This window comes from Scyliorhinus torazame, chromosome 13 (assembly GCF_047496885.1).
Source record: "Scyliorhinus torazame isolate Kashiwa2021f chromosome 13, sScyTor2.1, whole genome shotgun sequence".
Taxonomy (NCBI): Eukaryota; Metazoa; Chordata; class Chondrichthyes; order Carcharhiniformes; family Scyliorhinidae; genus Scyliorhinus; species Scyliorhinus torazame.
This window is the reverse complement of record NC_092719.1, coordinates 201,235,655-201,262,821: the sequence shown is the minus strand read 5'-3', so window position 1 is coordinate 201,262,821 and position 27,167 is coordinate 201,235,655. Positions and strand designations below refer to the sequence as shown.

Here is a 27,167-nt window from a genome sequence, read left to right as displayed (position 1 = left end):
TGGGCGCCAGTCGGCGGACATCGCGCCGTTTTCGGAGAATTTCGCCCCAGGTGTGGACGGCGCCGGGGGGAACCCGCCGTTTTGGCCTGGCCGCTCAGCCCATCCGGGCCTCAGAATAGCGGGGGTGCCGGAGAATCGCCATTTTCGGTGTCTCCGGCCTGCGGCCCGCGAAACTCGAGGTTCACGACGGCGCGGAACGGCCCCGGTCCCGACCGATTCAAACCCTGACAATGGGCCAAGATCGGGGCCGTGTCATCTACACGCGCCAAGCCTTGTCGCCCGCGTAAAAGCGGTACCGCATAGATGACGCGGCCGTCGCCGCATAACGGGCGTCATCCGCGTATGCGCAGGTTGGCCGGCGCCAACCCACGCATGCATGGTTGCCGTCCTCTCTAAGTCTGCCTCGCAAGAAGGTGGGGGACGGATCTTGCGGGGCCACGGAAGGAAGGAGGTTCTCCTTCAGAGAGGACGGCCCGACGATCGGTGGGCACTGATCGCGGGCCACCCCACATTTCAGGTAAAGCCCGGTGCAGGATCCCCCCTCGCCCCCCCGCAGGCCGCGCCCCCAGTGTTCACGCACCGCTCACGACTGCAGCGACCAGGGGCGAGATTCTCCGACCCCCCGCCGGGTCGGAGATTCGCCGGGGGCTGGCGTGAATCCCGCCCCCGCCAGTTGCCGAATTCTCCACCACCGGATATTCGGCGGGGGCGGGAATCGCGCCGCGCCAGTTGGCGGGCCACCCCCCGCGATTCTCCAGCCCGGATGGGCCGAAGTCCCGCCGCTAAAATGCCTGTCCCGCCGGCGTAGATTAAACCACCTACCTTACCGGCGGGACAAGGCGGCACGGGCGGGCTCCGGGGTCCTGGGGGGTGCGCGGGGCGATCTGACCCCGGGGGGTGCCCCCAGGGTGGCCTGGCCCGCGATCGGGGCCCACCGATCCGCGGGCGGGCCTGTGCCGTGGGGGCACTCTTTCCCTTCCGCCTTCGCCACAGTCTCCACCATGGCGGAGGCGGAAGAGACTCTCTCCACTGCGCATGTGCGGGAATGCCCGCCCGGAGATGTCATTTCCGCGCCAGCTGGCGGGCCACCAAAGGCCTTTTCCGCCAGCTGGCGGGGCGGAAATTCGTCCGGCGCCGGCCTAGCCCCTTAAGGCTGGGGCTCGGCCCCCAAAGATGCGGAGCATTCCGCACCTTTGGTGCGTCGCGATGCCCGACTGATTTGCGCCGTTTTGGGCGGCAGTCGGCGGACATCGCGCCGTTTCCGGAGAATTTCGCCCCAGGTGTGGACGGCGCCGGGGGGAACCCGCCGTTTTGGCCTGGCTGCTCGGCCCATCCGAGCCTCAGAATAGCGGGGGTGCCGGAGAATCGCTATTTTCAGTGTCTCCAGTGATTCTCCGGCCTGCAGCCCGCGAAACTCGACCGGGCCGTTCCTGCCGCTTGGGGGAATCCGCGGGAGGGCGTCGGACCGGTGTCCCTGGAAATTTTGGAAGATTTCTGGGGCGAAATTCTCCGGAAACAGCGCGATGTCCGCCGACTGGCGCCCAAAACGGCGCAAATCAGTCGGGCATCACGCCGCCCCAACGGTGCAGAATGCTCCGTATCTTTGGGGGCCGAGCCCCAACCTTAAGGGGTTAGGTCAGCGCCGGACGAATTTCCGCCCCGCCAGCTGGCGGAAAAGGCTCTTGGTGCCCCGCCAGCTGGCGCGGAAATGACATCTCCGGGCGGCGCATGCGCGGGAGCGTTAGCGGCCGCTGACGGCATTCCCGCGCATGCGCATTGGAGGGAGGCAGAAGGGAAAGAGTGCCCCCACGGCACAGGGCCGCCCGCGGATCGGTGGGCCCCGGTCGCGGGCCAGGCCACCGTGGGGGCACCCCCCGGGCCCAGATCGCCCCGCGCCCACCCCAGGACCCCGGAGCCTGCCCGCGCCGCCTTGTCCCGCCGGTAAGGTAGGTGGTTTAATCTACGCCGGCGGGACAGGCATTTTAGTGGCGGGTCTTCGGCCCATCCGGGCCGGAGAAACGCGGGGGGGGCCCGCCAACCGGCGCGGCGCGATTCCTGTCCCCGCCGAATATCCGGTGCCAGAGAATTCGGCAACCGGCCGGGGCGGGATTCACGCCAGCCCCCGGCGATTCTCCGACCCGGCGGGGGGTCAGAGAATCTCGCCCCTGGTTCAGAACGCCAACGGGATGCTCCATTTCGCCGGCTGGTCAATGGGTTTCCCATTGTGGGAGAGCCCCATGCCGTCGGGAAACCCCCCGGGCTGCCGGCAAAACGGAGCATCCCGACGGCGGAGAATCGAGCCCCATGAATTGAATTCAAAACTCCCAGCTGACATGGGGGATTTGAATTTATGTCTCAGGGTTGTTATTTGGCCTGGATTATAAATCCAGCAGCGTAACCACTATATTACCATACGCCAGAGCTTGGGCAGACAGTGTTGGCTTTGCGGATGATTGACGTCAGGCCTCAGTGATAATGATAAAGCTCTTTCATTCTCAATCTATTCCGGGCACCTTTGAACACAAATCACAATCTCTTTGCGGGATGTTAAGAGAGAAAAATCTTTTATTATAAATATGCAGCATTCTCTTTAAAATAATACAAGTTATTTTATGAATAAATTTCCACTAAAAATAAGAATGTTGGTAAAACTTTAATAGTCAGTATCAATGGCCTATTTCCCTGAGATCTCAACACTGGAAGATAATGGTTCTGAATCATGCAGATGTTGCTTGGCAGAGATAAATGAAGGAACAATCTAATCTTTTGATCCATTATCCACTTAGAGTGCCTCATAACAATGGAGCAAGCCTATTTTGGGAACTAGCTAAGATGAACACATTTTATTTTTTCTAAATGAGTATTTGTTAGTCAGTTTCATGCATCCTTCTTCCAAAATCTGTTTAGTATCAGGCATGGCCCAGTTGGCAACATTCCCACCTGAAGCAGAAAGCTATGGGTCAAGTCTCACTCCAGAGGCTTCAGCGTAAGATCTAGGTGGACACCCCAGTGAAGCCCTGAGAGAATGCTGCACTGTTTAAGGTGCCTTCGTTTGGACAAGGCGTTAAGCTGTCTGCTTTCTCAGGTGGATGTAAAAGAAGGCCTATGGAGTGTTGGCCTTTATTGGTAGAGGGATTGAGTTCCGGAGTCAGGAGGTCATGTTGCAGCTGTACAGAACTCTGGTACGGCCGCATTTGGAGTATTGCGTACAGTTCTGGTCACCGCATTATAGGAAGGACGTGGAGGCTTTGGAACGGGTGCAGAGGAGATTTACCAGGATGTTGCCTGGTATGGAGGGAAAATCTTATGAGGAAAGGCTGATGGACTTGAGGTTGTTTTCGTTAGAGAGAAGAAGGTTAAGAGGAGACTTAATAGAGGCATACAAAATGATCAGAGGGTTAGATAGGGTGGACAGTGAGAGCCTTCTCCCGCGGATGGAAATGGCTAGCACGAGGGGACATAGCCTTAAACTGAGGGGTAATAGATATAGGACAGAGGTCAGGGGTAGGTTCTTTACGCAAAGAGTAGTGAGGCCGTGGAATGCCCTACCTGCTACAGTAGTGAACTCGCCAACATTAAGGGCATTTAAAAGTTTATTGGATAAACATATGGATGATAATGGTATAGTGTAGGTTAGATGGCTTTTGTTTCGGTGCAACATCGTGGGCCGAAGGGCCTGTACTGCGCTGTATTGTTCTATGTTCTATGTTCTATGTTCTAGATCTCATGGCACTATTTGAAAGAAGAGCAAGGGAGTTCTCCCCGAGGTCCTGCCCCATATTTATCCCTCAACCATAGATCATAGAATTTACAGTGCAGAAGGAGGTCATTTGGCCTATCGAGTCTGCACCGGCCCTTGGAAAGAGCACCCTACTTAAGCTCATTCCTCCACCCTATCCCCGTAACCCAGCAACACCATCTAACCTTATTGGAGACTAAGGGGCAATTTAGCATGGCCAGTCCACCTGACCTGCACATCTTTGGGCAGTGAGAGGAAACCGAAGAACCCGGAGGAAACCCACGCAGACACGGGAAGAAAGTACAAATTCCGCGCAGTCACCCGAAGCATGAATTGAACCTGGGACCCTAGAGCTGTGAGGCAGCAGTACTAACCACTGTGCCGCAGTGCCGCCCAACAACCACCAAAATCAATAATCTGGTCATTATCGCACTGGTGTTTGTGGAAGCTTGCTGTGTGCAAATTGGCTGTCACATTTCCTCCATGGGACTACAATCCAAAAGTACTTCATTGGCTGTAAAATGCTTTGGGAGACCGTGAGGTCAGAAATAGCAGTGTGGACCCGACCAATGCCAATAGTCCAACCGAGATATGGAAGTCAATGTGCAGAAAAGCCATGCAGATCAAGGGAGGTGGAAGACTTAATGAGTTATTAGAACATGAACAAATCTTAGCTGTTATACTATCAGAATACTTTAGTAAACAGGGGCTTTAGTTCACCTCAATAGGGACAATCAACGCCTGAGATCTATGCATCAAGGGCTATAAACAGTGACACCAGTTTCATTACTATTAAACAGCAACAAATTTTGCATATATTGGCGACAAGTTGCTCATTTTAAATCGATGCTGAAAATAGCCACGTTTCAATGTCCTGGCTTGAAGGACAGATGAGCTTCCCTTTCTGCCACGGTTGGCTTACAGCCAGGAAGAATGGGGAAAACTAGAGGGATTTCCCCCTAAACAAACTGACCAATTGTCAAAGGGTGCTGGCTGGAGGGCTACCTTAGCAATGCTAGGGATCTACCACTCAATCCTGAAATCTATCATATTGATGTCGGGTCCACACTGTTATTGCCGACAGAAAATGAGCATCACAGCGGGCCAGGCCAACAACAATGCCCTGTGGAGGACAGACTCCCACAAACTCTAATCCTGAGTCATATTCAAACTTGCTGAGGTAGCAGCTGAGAGTGTGCAGGAGAAAAAGTCAACAATATTCTGGTGTACCATTCTCATCCACTGCCTTCTGTTTATTACCGAATAATGAATTGAGTCGAATTGTCTGTGGGTTTGCTGAAAATGTGCCAGAGTACATAGAACATAGAATCGTACAGCACAGAACAGGCCCTTCGGCCCTCGATGTTGTGCCGAGCTATGTCCGAAACCAAGATCAAGCTATTCCACTCCCTATCATTCTGGTGTGCTCCATGTGCCTATCCAATAATCGCTTGAAAGTTCCTAAAGTGTCTGACTCCACTATCACAGCAGGCAGTCCATTCCACACTCTAACCACTCTCTGAGTAAAGAACTTACCTCGGAGATCCCTCCTATATCTCCCACCATGAACCTTATAGTTATGCCCCCTTGTAACAGCTACATCCACCTGAGGAAATAGTCTCTGAACGTCTACTCTATCTATCCCCCTCATCATCTTATAAACCTCTATTAAGTCGCCTCTCATCCTCCTTCGCTCCAATGAGAAAAGCCCTAGCTCCCTCAACCTTTCCTCTTATGACTGTGGGAGGAAACCGGAGCATCCGGAGGAAACCCACGCAGACACGGGGCGAACGTGCAGACTCTGCACAGACAGTGACCCAGCGGGGAATCGAACCCGGGACCCTGGAGCTGTGAAGCAACTGTGCTAACCACTGTGCTACCATGCTGCTCACTTTTTGGGAGAGGAATGGTCGAAATGATGAAGGGAAAATAAAATCAAACCGAGAGAGAGAGAGATGGGGCAGATAATGAACTCGTAACAGGCGAAGAAATGTATTGAGTCAGAATGAGTAAACTGGGAGAGAGCAAAGAATCTATTTCCAATCATAAAACACTAAGGCAAGAGAGGGCAAAGGCAAGAGTCCGATCAATAAACACTTGCTTTTATACAGCAGCTTTAATATCGGAAAACTGTCCCAAGGTACCATACAGAGGAAAGGATAAATAGGAATGGATGCCATACTAAATAATGAACAGCTTTGCAATGTATTTTGCAGTATAGGGTCCGTGTTTCATCCCTAACTGAACTAGATTTCAACTCGGAATCAATGATCATCCATTCAATTATTTTGATATACTAACCCTCTACATCACCTCGGCCTTTTGAAATGTAGATTTGTTCTTCTCGTAACGTGAACTTGCCCCCATTTTATATCATTGTTGTTACTTCTTGTGTTATTTGCAGCCAGGAATTAAGGTGAGACATTCTCAAGATTCTACCAGTGTTCACAATGTAATAATTCGACAATGTAACGAACAGCAACATTGGAATTCATTTTGAACTCCACACGATTCCTTTAATGACGATATTCCAGTCACCTCCAATCCATTAAAACTTCCTTCACACCTCTTGGAAACCATTGATGGTCTCAAGTGCATGAGTCTCTGGGTTGTGCACTGTTAAATGCACACATTGAAAATATATAAAACCAAAATATTATAAATATTGCTCTGTTGAAATTATTACACTCTTCAGTATTCAATGTGAATTTTCAAATAAAGTGCCGCTCTCCTTTCCAACTTTGGTTGGCTTCAAATCAGTACAAAAGGTTCCGCCAAATCTGTCAAACTTCCAGTGTCTCCTCGATGTGATATGTGGAAAGATCTGACTGCCTCGTCCTTTCTGTTGGACAGAAGTGGTTTCATTCATTTATTAATTCCATTACCATCTAAACTGAAGCCACCAGGTCGAGCAAACTCCAGGACCTGGTCCTCTCAGCACCGAAGTTCATCGATAGCACTGCTGGGTAGGGCTACCCTCAGACCATTGTTTCCAGCTCCAGATACTCTTTCAGCGGTGGGCCCTCAGGAGGTGGAGTGAGAATGCTCGCCTGAGCCAGGTCATTGGAGTCTTCCATTATCCTTTTCTTGGCCTCTTTGGACAGTTTTCTCTCAGCCAGCGGAACAAAAAATAAAACGAGGAATGAGACAAAGTAACAAGAGCCAGCCAGCTGGAATGAAGCATCGTAATTTTTGGTGAAGTCGTGGAGAGCACCTAGGGACAAGCAAAATTGGGATTTAGCCGACTAACAGGAATGTAAAAAACGTCTACTCCAATCAGAATCTTTTGTTTTAGGAATTCACTGCTCGTGGGTACTGCCCAACCCCAATTGCCCTTGAGTAGGTGATGGCGAGCTGCCTTCTGACTTATAATGGAGTGGCTAACTAGGCCATTTCAGAGGGTAGTTAAGACTCAACCACATTGCAGCAACACATTGGCCAGACCAGCTAGAAATGGCCGACTTCCTTCCGTCAAGGACATTAGTGAATCTAATAGTTTCATGGTCACCATTACAAATACGAGCATTTTCTTCCACATTATGTTTTATTGATAAATTGAAAGTCCCCAACATGCTGTGGTGGGATTTGAACTCACAGCCATAGGTCATTCATCCCAGACTCCGGATTGTTAGCCTTGCGATATATACAACTGTACATCCACACCTAGTTGGAGTGTTATTTTGTTGCTTTCAAAATATGATTTTGGATGGTTATAAACAGAGGCTAGTCACTTTGGGTTGGAACATGGAAATAGAAGCAAGTCATTTACCCCCTGCTTGGCAATTCAATTCAATCAGGACTGACCTGCAACCCAACTCCATTTACCTAGCTGTGCTCCACATCCCGTGATAACATTACCCAACTGTCATGTGAGAGTACCTTTAAGAAATGGGTGTTTACTACTGCAGTGATGTCAGAGAGTGGGTGGAGCTGGGCTGTCTGTCGGCTTTTTACTTTTGTTTTAGGCTGTTTGCTGCAGGGTGTGTTTGAGTTTCGTTTTCAGTGTTGGAGCTGAAGCCAGACAGAGCAGGTGTACTGTTGATCTCTCTGCCATGAAAAGACTATCTATTGATCATTTGGTGAATTCAGAATTATAAATGTTCTCAGTAGTGAATGTAAACCTAATGTGCTTCTGGTAACAGGTGTTTTAAGTCTTATGGATGTTAAAAGGAAAGGTTAAAGGATTACTTAGTGTTGTATTCTTTGGGGATTGTATTTGAATTAATGGTTGCTAAGATGTTCACTGTATGTTTTAAAAAGGTTAACTTGAGTTCATAGAATAAACATTGTTTTAACTTAAAAGTACTATAAAACTCTGTTAGCACCATCCCTGTAGAGTGGACCGTGTGCTCCCCATAACCACAATCTATTAAAAGTCGTGGGTCAGGTGAACTCCATGATACCCTTTGGGGTTCTCTAAACCCTGGCCCATAACACCAACAAACATCCAGCCATCTCAGTTTCGGTGGTTCCAATTTTCTCAGCATCCAGTCTTTTGTGGTGGAGTGTTCCAGGTGTCCATTATCCTTTGCTGACAATCGGCCCAGCTCTAATTTTAAGATCCAACAGGTTTGTTTCAAACCATTAGCTTTCGGAGCACAGCTCCTTCATCGGGTGAATGAAGAGGTGGGTTCCACAAACACATATATAGGCAAAGTCAATGATGCAAGATGATACTTTGAATGCGAGTCTTTGCCGGTAATTAAGTCTTTACAGGTCCAGACAGTGTGACTGGAGAGAGGGATTATCACAGATTAAAGAGGTGTGAATTGTCTCAAACTAGGACAGTTGGTAGGATTTTGCAAGCCCAGGCCAGATGGTGGGGGGTGAATGCAATGAGACATGAATCTAAGGTTCCGGTTGAGGCCGCACTATGCATGCGTAACTTGGCTATCAGTTTCTGCTTGGCGATTCTGCATTGTCGACATTACATTCACCACCCACCATCTGGCCTGAGCTTGTGAAATCCTACTACCTGTCCTGGTTTGAGACAATTCACACCTCCTTAACCTGTGATTATCCCTCTCTCCAGTCGCACCGTCGGGACCTGTAAAGACTTAATTACCTGCAAAGACATCACTGACTTTGTCTATATATGTGTTTGTGGAACCCACCTCTTCACTGATCTGAAGAAGGAGCTGCACTCCGAAAGCTAGTGATGGCAAACAAACCTATTGGACTTTAACCTGGTATTGTAAGACCTCTTGCTGTGCCCACCCCAGTCCAACGCCTGCATTTCCGCATCATAATTGTAAGTTGTCGCAACAGAATCTAATTCCAATCACATTTGAACTCCACCCACATGCACTTCCAACGGGGAAGGTAATAGTCAGGAGTTGGCCTCTGGCTTGGTTTTTCCTTTTTTAACAAAGCACTGTGGCCAATTTCAGTGCCTCCCTCACCAGCCCAACTGAGATGGAATATCTCGCACAGATGGGAGCATTTTGTTCTCCATGCATGAGCAATGCTTACTGCCTAAACCAGCTGGACTATGCATAGAACTATTTGATATTCTTTTCAGGGATTAGATTGCAATCCACAAAAGTATTTCCATATTTTCAAAATAAGAAAAGGGCATCCACGCATCCACATCGACATCCAAACAGTTGAATTAGGAGCAGTAACCCACTCGGCCCCTCAAGCCTGCTCCACCACTGAATCAGGTCGTGGCTGATCTCAATTTAACCTCAACTTCACATTCTTGCCTACTCTCGATAATCTTTTTCCCCTTGCTTATCAAAAATCTATCTATCGTTGCCGTAAAAATATCCAAAGACTCTATAGAGGATAACATTTTCCAGTCCTGCCCACCAAAGTCAATGGGATTCTGGCTGGGCCACCAAATCTCACCATAACAGAGCTGAAAAATCCCAGCCCTGCCTCAACCACATTTTGGGGGAAGAGAGCTCCAAAATCTCACAATCCTCTGAGGGGAAAATAAATCCTCATCTCTGTCTTAAATGGGCGATCCCTTATTTTTAGATAACGACCCCTAGTTCTAGATTCTCGCACAAGGGGAAACACCCACTCCACATCCACCCTGCCAATCCACTCACAATCTTACCTCTTTCAATCAAGTCACCTCTTACTCCAGCAAATACAAGCCTAGCCTGCCTAACCTTTCCTCATAAAACAACTCACCCATTCCAGGTATTAATCCAGTAAATTTTCTTTGAACTGCTTCCAAAGTATTACATCTTTCCTTAAATAAGGAGACCAATACTGCACCCATTACTACAGATATGGCTTCACCAATGCCCTGTATAATTGAAGCATAACCTCCCTACTCTTGTATTCAATTCCCCTTGAAATAAACAACAATATTCTATCAGCTTTGCTAATTATTAACCTTTTGTGATTCATGCACTAGGATGCCCAGATTCCTCTGCACTGCAGAGCCCTGCAATCTTTCGCCATTTAGATAATATGCTTCTTTTTTACTCTTCCTGCCAAAAATGGACAGCCTCACATTTTTCCACATTATAATCCATTTGCCAGATCTGTGCCCACTCACCTAACCTACTTATATCCTTTTGTCGTCCCCTTACGTCCTCCTGGGCCTGGTGAGACACTTTGCCCAAACAGTGAGTTGAAAGTATCATGTGCAAAACATTTCAGCATTCACTGAAACGCCCATTTCTCAGCCTTTTCTGCAGTTTTAAACTGCGGGAGCTGTGCCCAACTTCACCTGGCAATACGTTTGGTGGAGACAGACGTTTACCACAAGGTTCTTCTTACCTGCTGCTGGTGGCCCTATCAAACAGCCAATCCCCACAAAGAACTGGTAGAGGCCCATTCCTTTATGTAGTCTATGGATTCCAATGAAGTCAATCTAAAAAAAAAAAATCCTAATCAAAGCAGAATTCAGACAGAAAATGTGTAGAGAACTTACACCCTTCTGGAGTCAGGATGATAAATACTTGGGGAGGGGGAGGCAGCGAGGTCCACTAGCTCCAACACAGGAACATTAACACAACTAAGGATCTCACTATTAAGCTCAAATCTGATATCTAAGCTTGCCACACTTGACCGCATGAATTAGCTCTGCTAAGTTTTAGTTAAGATGCTCTCTGACTGAAATGAGGCACTTATCACGAGTTAAACAGACTTACAATGTAGTTTATTGTTAGAGATCATTAATTTAAGTTTGTGATTTACTGAATAGGAATATGTTAATTTGGGGTCATAAATATTCATATGACTATTTCATGACAGGTTTCTTTACGTAAGATAAACTATGCTGAATTGCATCAAATCTATAGTAAAAGAACAGATCATTCAGTTCAACTGGTACAACTGGTCAGTGCTGGTGTATATACCCCACACAAACCTTCTCCCACTCTAACCCAACTTTCCTGTAATCGCCCCTTCAGCGGGATCGCGACTGGTTTCTAGAAATGTAAAACAGTCATGATGACCACACCAGAAGCTCGGAGGTCAGTTTAACCCCCGGGCGGTGAGGGACATACCTGGGCAGTGCCCTGGCACCTTGGCAGTGACAAGCCGGCGATGATAGGGGAGGGAGGTCTTTAACTTCAATTTGAGATCGGGGCGCCCTCCTGTAGAGCTGGGCTTGCCGGTGCAGCAGCACCTCAGAAATGGCAAAACATGCCCCCCTGTTTTTTTTTGACAAAGTGTATAAAGATCTGGACAGAAAACCTGCCTGTTGCTCTGGTGAGAAACACATCGGTTTTCAGTCAGAATCTGACACTTTGCCATTTTGGGGATAAATTCCACCCTCGGTGGGGCAGCTAGTTCCACATTCCCACTGCTCTCTGTGTAAATCAGATCCTCTTACAATCCGCCTATTTTAGTTAGTGAACGTCGTATGTTTGTGTCCTGTTTGTTCTGAGCTCGGCTAAAAGTGGAAACACTCGCTCCACTAGCGTTGCCAACCTTCCAGGATTAACCTGGAGTCTCCAGGACTTGAACATTGAAGGTGGCACAGTGGTTAGCACTGCTGCCTCACAGTTCCAGGGACCTGGGTTCAATTCCGACCTTGGGTGACTGTCCGTGTGAAGTTTGCACTTCCTCCCCGTGGGTTTCCTCCGGGGGCTCAGATTTCCTCCCACAGTCCAAAGATGTGCAGGTTAGGTGGATTGGCCATGCTAAATTGGCCCTTAGTGCCCAAAAGGTTAGGTGGAGTTACTGGATTACGGGAATGGGGTGGTGATGTGGCCTTAAGTAGGATGCTCTTTCCAAGGGCCAGTGCGGACTTTATGGGCCGAATGGCCGCCTTCTGCACTGTAAATTCTATGATTCTAAGATCAATCTCCAGGGCATTGCTGTGAAACCCTGGTGAAAAATCATCGGGATGTTAAAAATGTTTTTTTTAAATAATTTTCTTTGAGCATTTTCTTCATCAGATGTAAAAATATTAAAAATGAGGGCATGAAAGGCTGACCGTCAAATATCATCCAATTGGATAATGAGTCTTTTTGCTTTCTGATTGGTGTAGGAATGCCGTATGTCACAAGGATTGGTGAGTTGGACGACTAATGGTTGGAGGATGGGGGGCAGGCCATGTGATGAAACCTCTAGGAATAGATTTAATCATAGTTGCCAACCCTGTACTCCACATACACCCTTATTGAACCCTTCCCATTGTGAAGCTCCAGTGTGTACATTCTCCTCCAAGTTACATCCTCTCGATTCTGTTAATGTCTTTGTAAACAGTTTCTGTGTGGTGAATTGGACATTCTGAATTCTCCCTGCGTGTACCCGAGCAGGCGCCAGACCGTGGGGGCTAGGGGATTTTCTTAGTAACTTCATTGCAGTGTCAATGTAAGCCTACTTGTGACACTAATAAAGATTATTAATTATTATTATTATTCCAATGCTTTCTGGAGACCGGAACAGTACACAGAATTCTAAGTCTAAAGTGTGGCCTAACCAAGGTTCCCCATATAGTGACACCGATTTTTCAACTCTATTCTCTAGAAAATAACTCCTGTGCGTTCTTTACACTTGTTATGACCTGGTCCACTTGTGCTGCTATTTTTAGTAGCCAGATGGAGGCAAGAAAGCGTACTCAAATCAAGGTGGGAATATCACCCCAAGACGTGATTCAAACATCCTTTTACTGTCAAGCTGACGTGGAGGGCTGGAAGGTGGCAGGTGGACGACGTGTAGTGAGTGTTGGGAACACCTAAGTGGGGTGAGAATAATAAAAGTAAAATAACGAATAATCCTCCTCTCACCAGGACTGGAAGTAACAAAGTCAGATAGGCCCCACAGAACATGGCGAGAAACACTATGTACACCATTAGTGCTGGGAACGTTTTTGCTAGGGGTGCCAGGAGATTGACAGCTCCACAAAACAGCAGGTACACCTTGTGGTAATGATACTTTGCCATCAAATTGCGGTCAGCGACATAGCCAGAGATAAGCTGAGCCACAATCTCAACGATTCCTGAAATAAAAACGTGCACTTTAGGAGAACTCTCTAAAACTGTAACACACTGAATGTCGACAAAGAAATTAATTAAGTTCGAATCAAGGCAGCATGGTGGTGCAGTGGTAGCACTGCACTCTCATGGCGCCGAGGTCCCAGGTTCGATCCCAGCTCTGGGTCACTGTCCGTGTGGAATTTGCACATTCTCCCTGTGTTTGCGTGGGTTTCGCCCCCACAACCTAAAGATGTGCAGGGTAGGTGGATTGAACACGCTAAATTGTCCCTTAATTGGAAAAAATGAATTGGGTACTCTAAATTTATTATTTTTTTAAAAATTAAGTTCGAATCAGACTTGTATGTGGTATTAAGGTAACTCTTTTTGTAGGGTTCGTAGTATTGTACAACACAGGAAGAGGACATTTGGCATAGCTTGTCCAAGGCAGCTCTTTGAAAGAGCTTCCCAACAGACCCACTTACAAAAATGCAAGAGCATAAGAAAAAGGAGCTGAATTTGACCATTTAGCCGTCCAGGTCGGCCCCGCTATTCAATAAGACAGCAGCGATTCAAGAAGACAACTCATCGCCATCTTCTCAAGGGCAATTAGGGATGGGCAATAAATGCTGACCTAGCCAGTGACCCCCACATCCCATGAATACATTTTTTTAAAAGATCATGGCTGACTCTTTACCTTAGCTACACGTTTCTTAGCTCTCTTTACATCCCTTAATTCCCATAGTTCCCAAAAAGCCACTGATCTCTGTCTTGAAGATACTCAAAAGACTGAACGTTGAAAGCTCTCTGGGGCAGAAAATTCCAAAGATTCACAACAAGTGAAGAAATTTCTCCTCAGTACCTTGGTCTTCAATGGCCAACTCCTCATTTCAAGCCTGTGACCACCGTGGTTTAGATCCCAGGCCAGGGGAAACATTTTTTCAGCATCTACCCGGTCAAGCCTCTGAAGAATTTTATTCGCTTCAATTAGATCATCTGCAAGCTCCAGGAAGCACTGGCTGTCTCTTTCTTTGCAGCGTTACAATTTTGTCCCCGTAAGGTATATCAATTGTCAAAATTGATCGTTTTGTCATTAACCTTGCACTTGACACAATCATATTAAATTCCACTTTGAAGATTAATCATATTTATAATGTGTTAAAATAGCAATTACACCCATTCTTAAAGTACAGGTCTGAAGAAAATGAGGCACTTGGTGGTTTTCACTCAAATCTACTTTTAAAATTTCCAATTAAGGGGCAATTTAACGTGGCCAATCCACCTACCCTGCACATCTTTGGGTTGTGGGGGCGAAACCCACGCAAACACGAGGAGAATGTGCAAACTCCACACAGTGCAGTGTAGATAAGTGTCTGATTGGCTGAAGCTGCCCCCACCCTAATTGCTGAGAGGCAGTTAGCTGGCAGTCACCTGAGGCCTATTTAGGGGCACAAAGGTACACATTGTATTCTTCTCTTTGCAGTTTAAGTAGTGTGAGTCATCCTGGTCAGCTAAAGTCTGTATAAAAGACAGACAGAAAGCGCACTCAGTAAGCGTTGCACAAGTCAAAGAGACACAGCCTGAGTGAGTGAGACACAGACAGAGTGAGAATTTGAAACTTGGTAATTTGGTGCAGTGAGGTAATTCAGTGCAGAGTGGGAGAAGGTGCTTTTTCCCTACTGTTTTGTTCTCTCTCTTTCTTCGGGCCTAGTTTCGGGAGCCGTTCGGAGGAGGAGGAGCAGTCTCTGTGTGAGTATAAAAACCTTACGGTAACTTCCCTTTTCCACTTTTTTTTTTCAAAAGTGATGTCAGAGGGAAGCTGTGATCTGATTGGTTGATAGCAAATCTGCCCCAAATTTCAAAAAAACACAGCTAAACTCGTAAACTTAAATTAAACTAATTAATTCATTAGAGATGGCTGGTCAGGTGATGTGCTTGAGCTGCTTGATGTGGGAGATGGCAGATCCCATTGTGAGCTGCAGCGACCACATCTGCAGTAAGTGTTGGCTGCTCGAAGAGCTCCGGCACAGAGTTGATGAGCTGGAATCTGAGTTTCAAACACTGAGGCACATCCAGGAGGGGGAGACTTACCTGGACACTTGTTTCAGGAGGCAATCACACCTGTCAGAGTAAGTAGTTTAAATCCTGCCAGTGGCCAGGGACAGCAGGGTGTGACTGCAAGTCAGGCAGGTAAAGGGAACCAGCAGTCAGGAACTCAGGAGCCTCAGCCCTTGACCCTGTCCAACAGGTACGAGGCACTTGCTCCCTCTGTGGATGGCGAACAGGGCTGCAGGAAGGATGAGTGAGCTGACCAAGGCACCATGGTTCAGCAGGCCATTCAAGGGGAGGGAGTAAATAGGCAAGTTGTAGTTGTTGGGGATTCTATTATCAGGGGGATATAGATAGTATCCTTTGTGAGCAGGATAAAGAGTCCCGCATGGTATGTTGCCTGCCCGGTGCTAGGGTGCGGGACATCTCTGACCGGCTTCAAAGGATACTTGAGAGGGAAGGGGAGGATCCAGTTGTGGTCCATGTCGGTACCAACAACATAGGTAAGTCTAGGAAAGAGGACCTGTTTAGAGATTATAAAGAGCTAGGATTCAAATTAAAAAACAGGTCCTCAAGGGTCATAATCTCCAGATTACTGACCGAGCCACGTGGAAATTGGCATAGGGAGGCAAGAATAAGGGAAGTTAACACGTGGCTGAAAGAGTGGTGTGGGAAAGAGGGGTTCCTTTTCATGGGACACTGGCATCAGTTTTGGGACAGGGAGGACCTATACCGTTGGGATGGTCTCCACCTGAACCGAGCTGGGACCAGTGTTCTGGCGAAAAGAGTAAATAGGGTGGTCAATAGGACTTTAAACTAGAGATTGGGGGGAGGGAAAGTCAGGGAACCAAGAGGTGAAGTAATCAGTGGGAAGCGTAGCAGCTTAGGAATACAAAAAAGCACGAAAAGACAGAACTCAGGAGAGGTTACGATAGTCCCCATCTCACAAAATATGACAGTGTATGGAAAGGCTCAGTAAACCAAGGTCCACCACACTAAGAAAACAAAAAGGGACGGTCAATAGAGAATTAAAGGTGCTATATTTAAATGCACGCAGTGTACGGAACAAGGTAGATGAGCTTGTGGCCCAGATTGTGACTGGCAGGTATGATGTGGTAGGTATCACAGAGACGTGGTTGCAGGGGGCTCAGGACTGGCATTTAAATATCCAGGGATTCACAACCTATCGAAAAGACAGAGAGGTGGGCAGAGGGGGCGGGGTTGCCTTGTTAATTAGGAATTAAATTAAATCAATAGCGCTAAACGACATAGGGTCAGATGATGTGGAGTCTGTGTGGGTAGAGTTGAGGAACCACAAAGGCAAAAAAACCATAATGGGAGTTATGCACAGGCCTCCTAACAGTGGTCAGGACCAGGGGCACAAAATGCACCACAAAATAGAAAGGGCATGTCAGAAAGGCAAGGTCACAGTGATCATGGGGGACTTCAATATGCAGGTGGACTGGGTAAATAATGCTGCCAGTGGACCCAAGGAAAGGGAATTCATTGAATGTTTACAGGAGGGCTTTTTGGAACAGCTTGTGATGGAGCCCACGAGGGAACAGGCCATTCTGGACTTAGTGTTATGTAATGAGCCAGACTTGATAAAAGATCTTAAAGTAAGGGAACACTTAGGAGGCAGTGATCATAATATGGTAGAATTCAATCTGCAATTTGAAAGAAAGAAGGTAGAATCAGATGTAAAGGTGTTACAGTTAAATAAAGGTAACTACAGGGGCATGAGGGAGGAACTGATGAAAATCGACTGGGAGCAGAGCCTAGTGGGAAAGACAGTAGAACAGCAATGGCAGGAGTTTCTGGGAGTAATTGAGGACACAGTACAGAGGTTCATCCCAAAGAAAAGAAAAGTTATCAGAGGGGGGGTTAGGCAGCCATGGCTGACAAAGGAAGTTAGGGAATGCATCAAAGCAAAAGAGAAAGCCTATAATGTGGCAAAGAGTAGTGGGAAGTCAGAAGATTGGGAAGGCTACAAAAACAAACAGAGGATAACAAAGAGAGAAATAAGGAAAGAGAGGATCTAATATGAAGGTAGGCTAGCCAGCAACATTAGGAATGATAATAAAAGTTTCTTTAAATATATTAAAAACAAACGGGAGGCAAAAGTAGACATTGGGCCGCTCCAAAATGACGCTGGTAATCTAGTGATGGGAGACAAGGAAATAGCTGAGGAACTGAATAAGTACTTTGCGTCAGTCTTCACAGTAGAAGACATGAGTAATATCCCAACAATTCAGGAGAGTCAGGGGGCAGAGTTGAATATGGTAGCCATCACAAAGGAGAAAGTGCTAGAGAAACTAACAGGTCTAAAAATTGATAAATCTCCGGGCCCAGATGGGCTACATCCTAGAGTTCTAAAGGAGATAGCTGAAGAAATAATGGAGGCGTTAGTTATGATCTTTCAAAAGTCACTGGAGTCAGGGGAAAGTCCCAGAGGATTGGAAAATCGCTATTGTAGCCCCCCTGTTCAAGAAGGGAACAAGAAAAAAGATGGAAAATTATAGGCCAATTAGCCTAACCTCGGTTGTTCGCAAGATTCTAGAATCCATCGTTAAGGATGAGATTTCTAAATTCTTGGAAGTGCAGGGTCGGATTAGGACAAATCAGCATGGATTTAGTAAGGGGAGGTCTTGCCTGACAAACCTGTTAGAGTTCTTTGAAGAGATAACAAATAGGTTAAACCAAGGAGAGCCAATGGATGTTATCTATCTTGACTTCCAAAAGGCCTTTGATAAGGTGCCTCTCAGGAGACGGCTGAGTAAATTAAGGGCCCATGGTATTCGAGGCAAGGTACTAACATGGATTGACGATTGGCTGTCAGGCAGAAGGCAGAGAGTTGGGATAAAAGGTTCTTTTTAGGAATGGCAACCGGTGACGAGTGGTGTCCCGCAGGGTTCAGTGTTGGGGCCACAGCTGTTCTCTTTATATATTAACGATCTAGATGACGGGAGTGGGGGAATTCTGGCTAAGTTTGCCGATGATACAAAGATAGATGGAGGGGCAGGTAGTATTGAGGAGGTGGGGAGGCTGCAGAAAGATTTAGACAGTTTAGGAGAGTGGTCCAAGAAATGGCTGATGAAATTCAACGTGGGCAAGTGCGAGGTCTTGCACTTTGGAAAAAAGAATAGAGGCATGGGCTATTTTCTAAACGGTGACAAAATTCATAATGCTGAAGTGCAAAAGGACTTGGGAATCCTAGTCCAGGATTCTCTAAAGGTAAACTTGCAGGTTGAGTCCGTAATTAAGAAAGCAAATGCAATGTTGTCATTTATCTCAAGAGGCTTGGAATATAAAAGCAGGGATGTACTTCTGAAGCTTTATAAAGCATTAGTTAGGCCCCATTTAGAATACTGTGAGCAATTTTGGGCCCCACACCTCAGGAAGGACATACTGGCACTGGAGCGGGTCCAGCGGAGATTCACACGGATGATCCCAGGAATGGTAGGCTTAACATATGATGAATGTCTGAGGATCCTGGGATTATATTCATTGGAGTTTAGGAGGTTGAGGGGAGATCTAATAGAAACTTACAAGATAATGAATGGCTTAGATAGGGTGGACGTAGGGAAGTTGTTTCCATTAGCAGGGGAGACTAGGACCCGGGGGCACAGCCTTAGAATAAAAGGGAGTCACTTTAGAACAGAGATGAGGAGAAATTTTTTCAGCCAGAGAGTGGTGGGTCTGTGGAATTCATTGCCACAGAGGGCGGTGGAGGCCGGGACGTTGAGTGTCTTTAAGATAGAAGTTGATAAATTCTTGATTTCTCAAGGAATTAAGGGCTCTGGAGAGAGAGCGGGTAAATGGAGTTGAAATCAGCCATGATTGAATGGTGGAGTGGACTCGATGGGCCGAATGGCCTTACATCCGCTCCTATCTATGCCATTCTCTCCAACCATGCCAATCTCCATTCACTCTCTCCATCCTTGCAACTCTCCATTCAAATGGACACAGAGATGGCAGATGGAGTTTAATCTGGACAAATGCGAGGTGATGCATTTTGGAAGATTAAATCTAGGTATGAATTACACTGAAAATGGCAGGACCCTTAGGAACATTAACATACAGCGGGATCTGGGCGTGCAGGTCCACAGTTTCCTAAAAGTAGTAACACAGGTGGTGATTAAGAAGGCATGTGGCATGCTTGCATTCGTCAGCCAGAGCATTGAGTACAAGAGTTGGGAAACCATGTTGCAGTTAGATAAAACCTTGCTTTGGTCGCATTTGGAGTATTTCATGCAGTTCTGGTCACCACATTATCAGAAGGATGTGGAAGTTTTGGAGAGAGTGCAAAGAAGGTTCACCAGGATGTTGCCTGGTCTCGCAGGTGTTGGCTATGAGGATAGGTTGAATAAACTAGGATTGTTTTCACTGGAGCTGAGGGGAGATCTGATAGAGGTCTACAAAATTATGAGAGGCATAGGCAGGGTGGATAGTCAGAGGCTTTTTCCAAGGGTGGAAGTGTCAATTACAAGGGGCACAGGTTCAAGGTGAGAGGGGGAGAGTTTAAGGGAGATGCGCAGAGAGTGGTGGGTGCCTGGAACATGCTGCCAGAGGATGTGGTGGAAGTAGGCACATTAGCAACATTTAAGAGGCATCTGGATGGGTACATTAATGGGGAGGAAATAGAGGGATACGGACCGAGTAAGGGCAGAAAATGTTTTTTTTTAGTTACGGCATCATGATCGGCACACGCTTGGAGGCCTGTTCCTGTGCTGTACTTGTCCTTGTTCTTTATTCACTCTTTCAATCCATGCCACTCCACTCTTTCCATCCACTCTTCATTCATACCACTCTGCCCATCCATTTTCTCCTCCATGTCACTCTCTCTATGCCACTCTCTCCATTCCACATTCTTTATCCACTCCCAATTCATGCCACTCTCTCCACCCATGCCACTCTGACTGCTATCATTTGAAGGAATCGGGGGTGGCATTCCACCTTATTTTTCTTTGAGGGTGCGGTTAACTTCGATTTGGTGTGCATACCTCCGCAAGCGAGACCATCGAAGCCACAGCAGAGGGAGATATTGCACGCTGTCCTGCCCGGCTCATCAGGTTCTAGGCCAGGAGCCAGAAGGTTGTGGCTTCAGGTCCTGCTCCAAGAAGCTGAATACATAGTCTCAGCTGACACTTCAGTTTAGAGCTGCAGGGTAGCTGGATGCTGCTCTACCGCTGGATAGCACAGATGACCGATTCAACCAATGTCCGAACTGCCTTCGTCGTAAGTGCAAAAGATCCTGTGGCGCTGTTTGTAGGGGGGGGGGGGGGGGATTCCAGAGCTCACCGCCACCTTCTCAAGGGCAAATAGGGATGCCAACAAATGTTGGCTTGGTCTGTGACGCTCACATGCCATAAAAGAAAAATTTTCAATCCATCATCCAACATCATTAAAACACGTCAGGTTGAATTCTCCGCCGGCGGGATCCTCCACTTGGCCAGCAGCGCACTGACGCCCACAGGTTCCCCGACGGCATGGGGGTGCCCACACTGGGAAACCCCATTGGCCGGTTGCCGGGTCAGAGGATCCTGCTGCTAGCAGGGGCGTGTCGCACCAGAAAACGGGCACGGCGGGACAGAGAATCCCACTCCTAGGCTCCCTTCTCTCTCCACAGATGCTGTTAGGCCTGCTGAGATTGTCCAGCATTTTCTGTTTTTGCTTCAGATTCCAGCATCCGCCGTCATTTGCTTTTATCATTAAAACGTTATCTGGTCATTTATTTTACTGTGTTTTAGAACATAGAACATACAGTGCAGAAGGAGGCCATTTGGCCCATCGAGTCTGCACCGACTCACATAAGCCCTCACTTCCACCCTATCCCCGTAACCCAATAACCCCTCCTAACCTTTTTTTTGGACAGTAAGGGCAATTTAGCATGGTCAATCCACCTAACCTGCACGTCTTTAGACTGTGGGAGGAAACCGGAGCACCCGGAGGAAACCCACACACACACGGGGAGAACATGCAGACTCCACACAGACAGTGACCCAGCGGGGAATCGAACCTGGGACCCTGGCGCTGTGAAGCCACAGTGCTATCCACTTGTGCTACCTTGCTGCCCACTGGAGAGTGCTTACGTTTTGTGAAAACTTATTTTGTGCCAGGTTCCCCTTTGTCACATCAGTATCCCCGTTTCAATAAGTGTTTTGAAAGTTGTGAGGTGATTTCGGGGATTCTGAGGTCTGGGAGTGTTGGCCTGGCCTCTCTCCATTCCGAGGGTGGAATGGATGGAGAGAGTGCTTAATATTTCCTACCACTGTGTGGCGCTGTGTGTCTGTTGCGAGAAGTCGCCGAATGGCCAATTATAAAGCAGTGCTGGAAGCTGTTTGGGAGCAGCAATCTCACCCGCCTTCTAGGATAGGGAGTGAATAGCCCAAATATTGAGCGTGAAGAAAATCCTAAAAAATATAGGCTAAAGCAGCAGAACAGAACAATTATTTCTGTAACACAATCTAGATTTGAGGCCATAATTTGTAATGATGGAGGATCAAAAGAGTTATCAAATGGGCAGCACGGTGGCGCAGTGGTTAGCCCTGTAGCCTCACGGCGCCGAGGTCCCAGGGTCGATCCCGGCTGAGGAGGAGATGCCAACAAATAGGTGAAATGAGCAGTTCCCCACTCTCAGGCTCACACTATTGTTTCCATTTATGGCACACATTACGCTAGAATAATGTGGCATCATTACACAGTTGCATTATAGAGCTGAAATCTGTCCCATGATAATCAGTCACCTTCAAAGGATTTTACTTCTAGGAGAGGGAGAGTGGTGTGATGTTTATGTAAGGCATGGGCCACAGCCTCCAGTTCCTCCTGTAGTGACCTCCCAGGTCCAGTGGGACCTTCCTGGTCGTAGGAACTGGGGTGGCTGCAATTAATGAATTGCGAGCTTTCCTCGAGAGAAACCAAGGGGGAAATCTGGCCAGTCTGTGTCTTGTGTGGCTTAGAGTGTGTGATGGAAGAGTGAGTAATGAAACGCAGAGAGGTGTGAAGTAGCAGGAAGAACAAGTAAAGATAAAGGGCACAATTCAAAAGTGGGTGCAGGAGCAGAGAGGGCTGGAGGTCCATGTGCACAGATCATTGAAGCTGGCAGGGCATATTGAGAAAGTTGTGGGAGACTTCCGGGTGCGGCGATGACCAGCTAAGTCGCACGTTTCGGCAGCTCCCGGTGGAACGGACTTTTGGGCTCTTGATAGGAGCCCCAACGGCAATTTTAACGGCAAATAACACTGTGCGGTAATCCAGAAGGGAATCCCCCCCGGACACGGATGGAAAAAAGAGAGGAAAGTAGCCGGATTGCGGTGGATCCTCAAGAGCAGCGACCAGGAAGGCAGGCACAAAGCAAGATGGCGTCGGAGGGAGGCAGTTTAATATGGGGCCCTGACCAGCGGCGTTGCGTAGATGAACTCAAAAAGGAGATGAAGAAGGAGCTGTTGGCCCCGATATTACAAGCGAATGAGGGGCTAAAGGAGGAGCAAAAGACCCAGGAACAGGAGGTTCGGGTCGTGAAGGCAAAGGCTGCTGAGAATGAGGACGACATACAGGGCCTGGTGGTGAAAACGGAGATCCACGAGGCACAACACAAAAGATGTGTGGAAAGGCTGGAGGTGCTGGAGAACAATGCGAGGAGGAAGAACTTAAGGATTCTTGGTCTTCCCGAAGGTGCAGAAGGGGCGGACGTCGGGGCATATGTGAGCACGATGCTGCATTCGTTAATGGGATCGGAGGCCCCGACGGGTCCGCTGGAGGTGGAGGGAGCCTATCGGGTTATGGCGCGAAGACCGAGGGCTGGAGAAATTCCTCGAGCAATAGTTGTGAGATTTCTCCGATACAAGGACAGAGAGATGGTCCTCAGATGGACCAAGAAAACTCGGAACAGTAGGTGGGAGAATGCGGTGATCCGCGTGTATCAGGATTGGAGTGCGGAGGTGGCGAGAAGGAGGGCAAGCTTTAATCGGGCCAAGGCGGTGTTGCATAAAAGGAAGGTCAAATTCGGAATGTTGCAACCGGCAAGACTGTGGGTCACACATCTAGGGAAACACCACTATTTCGAAACGGCAGACGAGGTGTGGACATTTATTGTCGAGGAGAAGCTGGAGTGAGCGGGCCAGAAAAAGAACGTTTGGGACAAAAGTGGGGGGGGTGAATTTGTGGGATGAAGGGAGGAAAAGGGGGAAGAGAGGACTTCCCAGGTTGTTAACCTGCGACCCTGTAACTTCTCTCTCTTCCCCATGCCGTGGGGGAGGGGTGAGGGAGGATGAGGAGCTGTGGGCGCCGGCCATTGGGGCGGGGCCAAAAGGGGTAGCTCGGGCTTTGTTCCCGCGCTATGGTAATCATGGCGGGAACAGGGAAGCAGGAAGGAGGGGGCCTCGCACAGTGTGAGCCGAGGTCACGGGGGAAGTCGAGGTCGGCCAGAGTTTGCTGACTTCTGGGAGCAACATGGGGGGTGCAATTACGCTAGCTTGGGGTCTAGCGGGGGGGGGGGGGGGGGGTGGTTAACTGGGTTGCTGCTGCTGGGGAGAAGAGGGAGCTGGTATGGGAGGGGGGGGTCGGGGCGGGGGTGCGCCGCCTGGGGGGGATACAGCTACGTGGGAACCGGGTGAGGAGCTGGATTGAAAAAGGAAATGGCTAGTCATCAAGGGGGGGGGTAAAGAGCCCCCCAACCCGGTTGATCACGTGGAATGTGAGAGGGCTGAATGGGCCGATTAAGGGGGCACGGGTACTCACACACCTAAAGAAACTTAAGGCAGATGTGGTTATGCTTCAGGAGACGCATCTGAAGCTGACAGACCAGGTTAGACTTCGCAAAGGATGGGTGGGGCAGGTGTTTCATTCGGGGCTAGATGCAAAAAACAGGGGGGTGGCCATACTAGTGGGGAAGCGGGTAATGTTTGAGGCAAAGACTATAGTGGCGGATAGTGGGGGCAGATACGTGATGGTGAGTGGCTAACTGCAAGGGGAGGCGGTGGTATTAGTGAACGTGTATGCCCCGAACTGGGATGATGCCAATTTTATGAGGCGTATGTTAGGACGAATCCCGGACCTAGAAGTGGGGAAGTTGGTAATGGGTGGAGACTTTAATACGGTGCTGGACCCAGGGCTGGACAGATCGAGGTCCAGGACCGGAAGGAGGCCGGCTGCAGCTCGGGTGCTTAAGGATTTTATGGTGCAGATGGGAGGAGTAGATCCCTGGAGATTTAGTAGACCTAGGAGTAAGGAATTTTCGTTTTTCTCCTATGTACATAAAGTATTTTCACGAATAGATTTTTTTGTTTTGGGAAGGGCACTGATCCCAAAGGTGACGGGGATGGAGTTCACGGCTATAGCCATCTCGGATCATGCTCCACACTGGGTGGACCTGGAGGTAGGGGAAGAAAAACAAGTTTCCACCCTGGAGAATGGACATGGGATTATTGGCAGATGAGGGGGTGTGTTTAAGGGTGAGGGGGTGTATTGAAAGGTACTTGGAACTTAATGATAATGGGGAGGTACAGGTGGGAGTGGTCTGGGAGGCACTGAAGGCAGTGGTTAGAGGGGAGCTGATATCTATTAGGGCACATAAAGGAAAGCAGGAGGGTAGGGAAAGGGAGCGGTTGTTGAAAGAACTTCTGAAGGTGGACAGCCAATACGCGGAGGCACCGGAGGAGGGACTATACAGGGAAAGGCAAAGGCTACATGTAGAATTTGACTTGTTGACTACGGGTAAGGCAGAGGCACAATGGAGGAAGGCACAGGGTGTACAGTACGAAAACGGGGAGAAGGCGAGTAGGGTGTTGGCCCACCAACTGAGGAAAAGGGGAGCAGCGAGGGAGATAGGGGGTTGAGAGATGAGGAGGGAGAGATGGAGCGGGGAGCGGAGAGAGTGAATGGAGTGTTCAAGGCATTTTATGAAAGATTATATGAAGCGCAGCCCCCGGACGGGAAGGAGAGAATGATGTGCTTTCTGGATCAGCTGGAATTTCCTAAGGTGGAGGAACAGGAGAGAGTGGGGCTGGGAGCACAGATTGAGACGGAGGAAGTAGTGAAAGGGATTGGAAGCATGCAGGCGGGGAAGGCCCCGGGATCAGACGGATTCCCAGTTGAATTCTATAAGAAATATTTGGACTTGCTGGCCCCGCTACTGATGAGAACATTTAATGAGGCGAGGGAAAGGGGGCAGCTGCCCCCGACTATGTCAGAGGCAACGATATCGCTCCTCCTAAAGAAGGAAAAAGACCTGCTGCAATGCGGGTCATACAGGCCCATTTCCTTCCTGAATGTGGATACTAAGATTCTGGCCAAGGTAATGGCAATGAGGATAGAGGATTGTGTCCCGGGGGTGGTCCATGAGGACCAAACTGGGTTTGTGAAGGGGAGACAGCTAAATACAAATATACGGAGGCTGCTAGGGGTAATGATGATGCCCCCACCAGAGGGGGAAGCGGAGATAGTGGTGGCAATGGATGCCGAGAAAGCATTTGATAGAGTGGAGTGGGATTATTTGTGGGAGGTGTTGAGGAGATTTGGCTTTGGGGATGGGTATATCAGGTGGGTACAGTTGCTGTATAGGACCCCGATGGCGAGCGTGGTCACGAATGGACGGGGGTCTGACTATTTTCGGCTCCATAGAGGGACGAGGCAGGGATGTCCTCTGTCCCCGTTATTGTTTGCATTGGCGATTGAACCCCTGGCCATGGCACTGAGGGGTTCCAGGAAGTGGAGGGGAGTACTTAGGGAGGAGAAGAACACCGGGTATCTCTGTATGCGGATGATTTGTTGCTATATGTGGCGGACCCGGCGGAGGGGATGCCAGAGATAATGCGGATACTTGGGGAGTTTGGGGATTTTTCAGGGTATAAACTGAACATGGGGAAAAGTGAGTTATTTGTGGTGCATCCGGGGGAGCAGAGCAGAGAGATAGAGGATTTACCGTTGAGGAAGGTAACAAGGGACTTCCGGTACCTGGGGATCCAGATAGCCAAGAATTGGGGTACATTACATAGGCTTAATTTAACACGGCTGGTGGAACAGATGGAGGAGGATTTCAAGAGATGGGACATGGTGTCCCTGTCATTGGCAGGTAGGGTGCAGGCGGTTAAAATGGTGGTCCTCCCGAGATTCCTTTTTGTGTTCCAGTGCCTCCCGGTGGTGATCACGAAGGCTTTTTTCAAAAGAATTGAGAAGAGCATTATGAGTTTTGTGTGGGCTGGGAAGACCCCGAGAGTGAGGCGGGGATTCTTGCAGCGTAGTAGGGACAGGGGGGGCTGGCACTACCGAGCCTAGGTGAGTACTACTGGGCCGCCAATGTTTCAATGGTGTGTAAGTGGATGGGAGAAGGGGAGGGAGCGGCGTGGAAGAGATTGGAGAGGGCGTCCTGCAGGGGGACTAGCCTGTAAGCAATGGTGACGGCGCCGTTGCCGTTCTCACCAAAGAAATACACCACAAGCCCGGTGGTGGTGGCTACATTGAAAATTTGGGGGCAGTGGAGACGGCATAGGGGAGGGACGGGAGCTTCGGTGCGGTCCCCGATAAGAAACAATCATAGGTTCGTTCTGGGGAGAATGGATGGGGGATTTGGAGCATGGCAAAGAGCTGGGGTAGTACAATTAAGAGATCTATTTGTAGATGGGACGTTTGCGAGTCTGGGAGCGCTGACGGAGAAATATGGGTTGCCCCAAGGGAATGCATTTCGGTATATGCAATTGAGGGCTTTTGCGAGGCAACAGGTGAGGGAATTCCCGCAGCTCCCGACGCAGGAAGTGCAGGATAGAGTGATCTCAGAGACATGGGTGGGGGACGGTAAGGTGGCGGACATATACAGGGAGATGAGGGACGAGGGGGAGATCATGGTAGATGAGCTGAAAGGGAAATGGGAAGAAGAACTGGGGGAGGAGATTGAGGAGGGGCTGTGGGCTGATGCCCTACGTAGGGTAAACTCATCGTCCTCGTGTGTCAGGCTAAGCCTGATACAATTCAAGGTGTTACACAGGGCGCATATGACT

At 48.6% G+C, this 27,167-nt stretch overlaps 1 protein-coding gene across 4 annotated transcripts in view; it reads right to left on the bottom strand.

The window, feature by feature from the left end:
• Window positions 1–2,547: 2,547 nt before the first annotated feature.
• Window positions 2,548–27,167, bottom strand: part of LOC140388534 (monocarboxylate transporter 5-like) — a 124,619-nt gene continuing 99,999 nt past the window's right edge. For 3 of the 4 annotated variants that reach the window (XM_072472900.1, XM_072472901.1, XM_072472902.1), the window contains 3 exons: window positions 12,940–13,151; window positions 10,478–10,571; window positions 2,548–6,953 (listed from right to left, as the gene is read on the bottom strand). In XM_072472900.1, the coding sequence (XP_072329001.1) occupies window positions 6,718–6,953; window positions 10,478–10,571; window positions 12,940–13,151 (542 nt within the window). In that variant the 3' untranslated portion in view covers window positions 2,548–6,717. The remainder of the gene's footprint in view (window positions 6,954–10,477; window positions 10,572–12,939; window positions 13,152–27,167) is intronic. The other variant, XM_072472903.1, reaches the window with a different exon arrangement.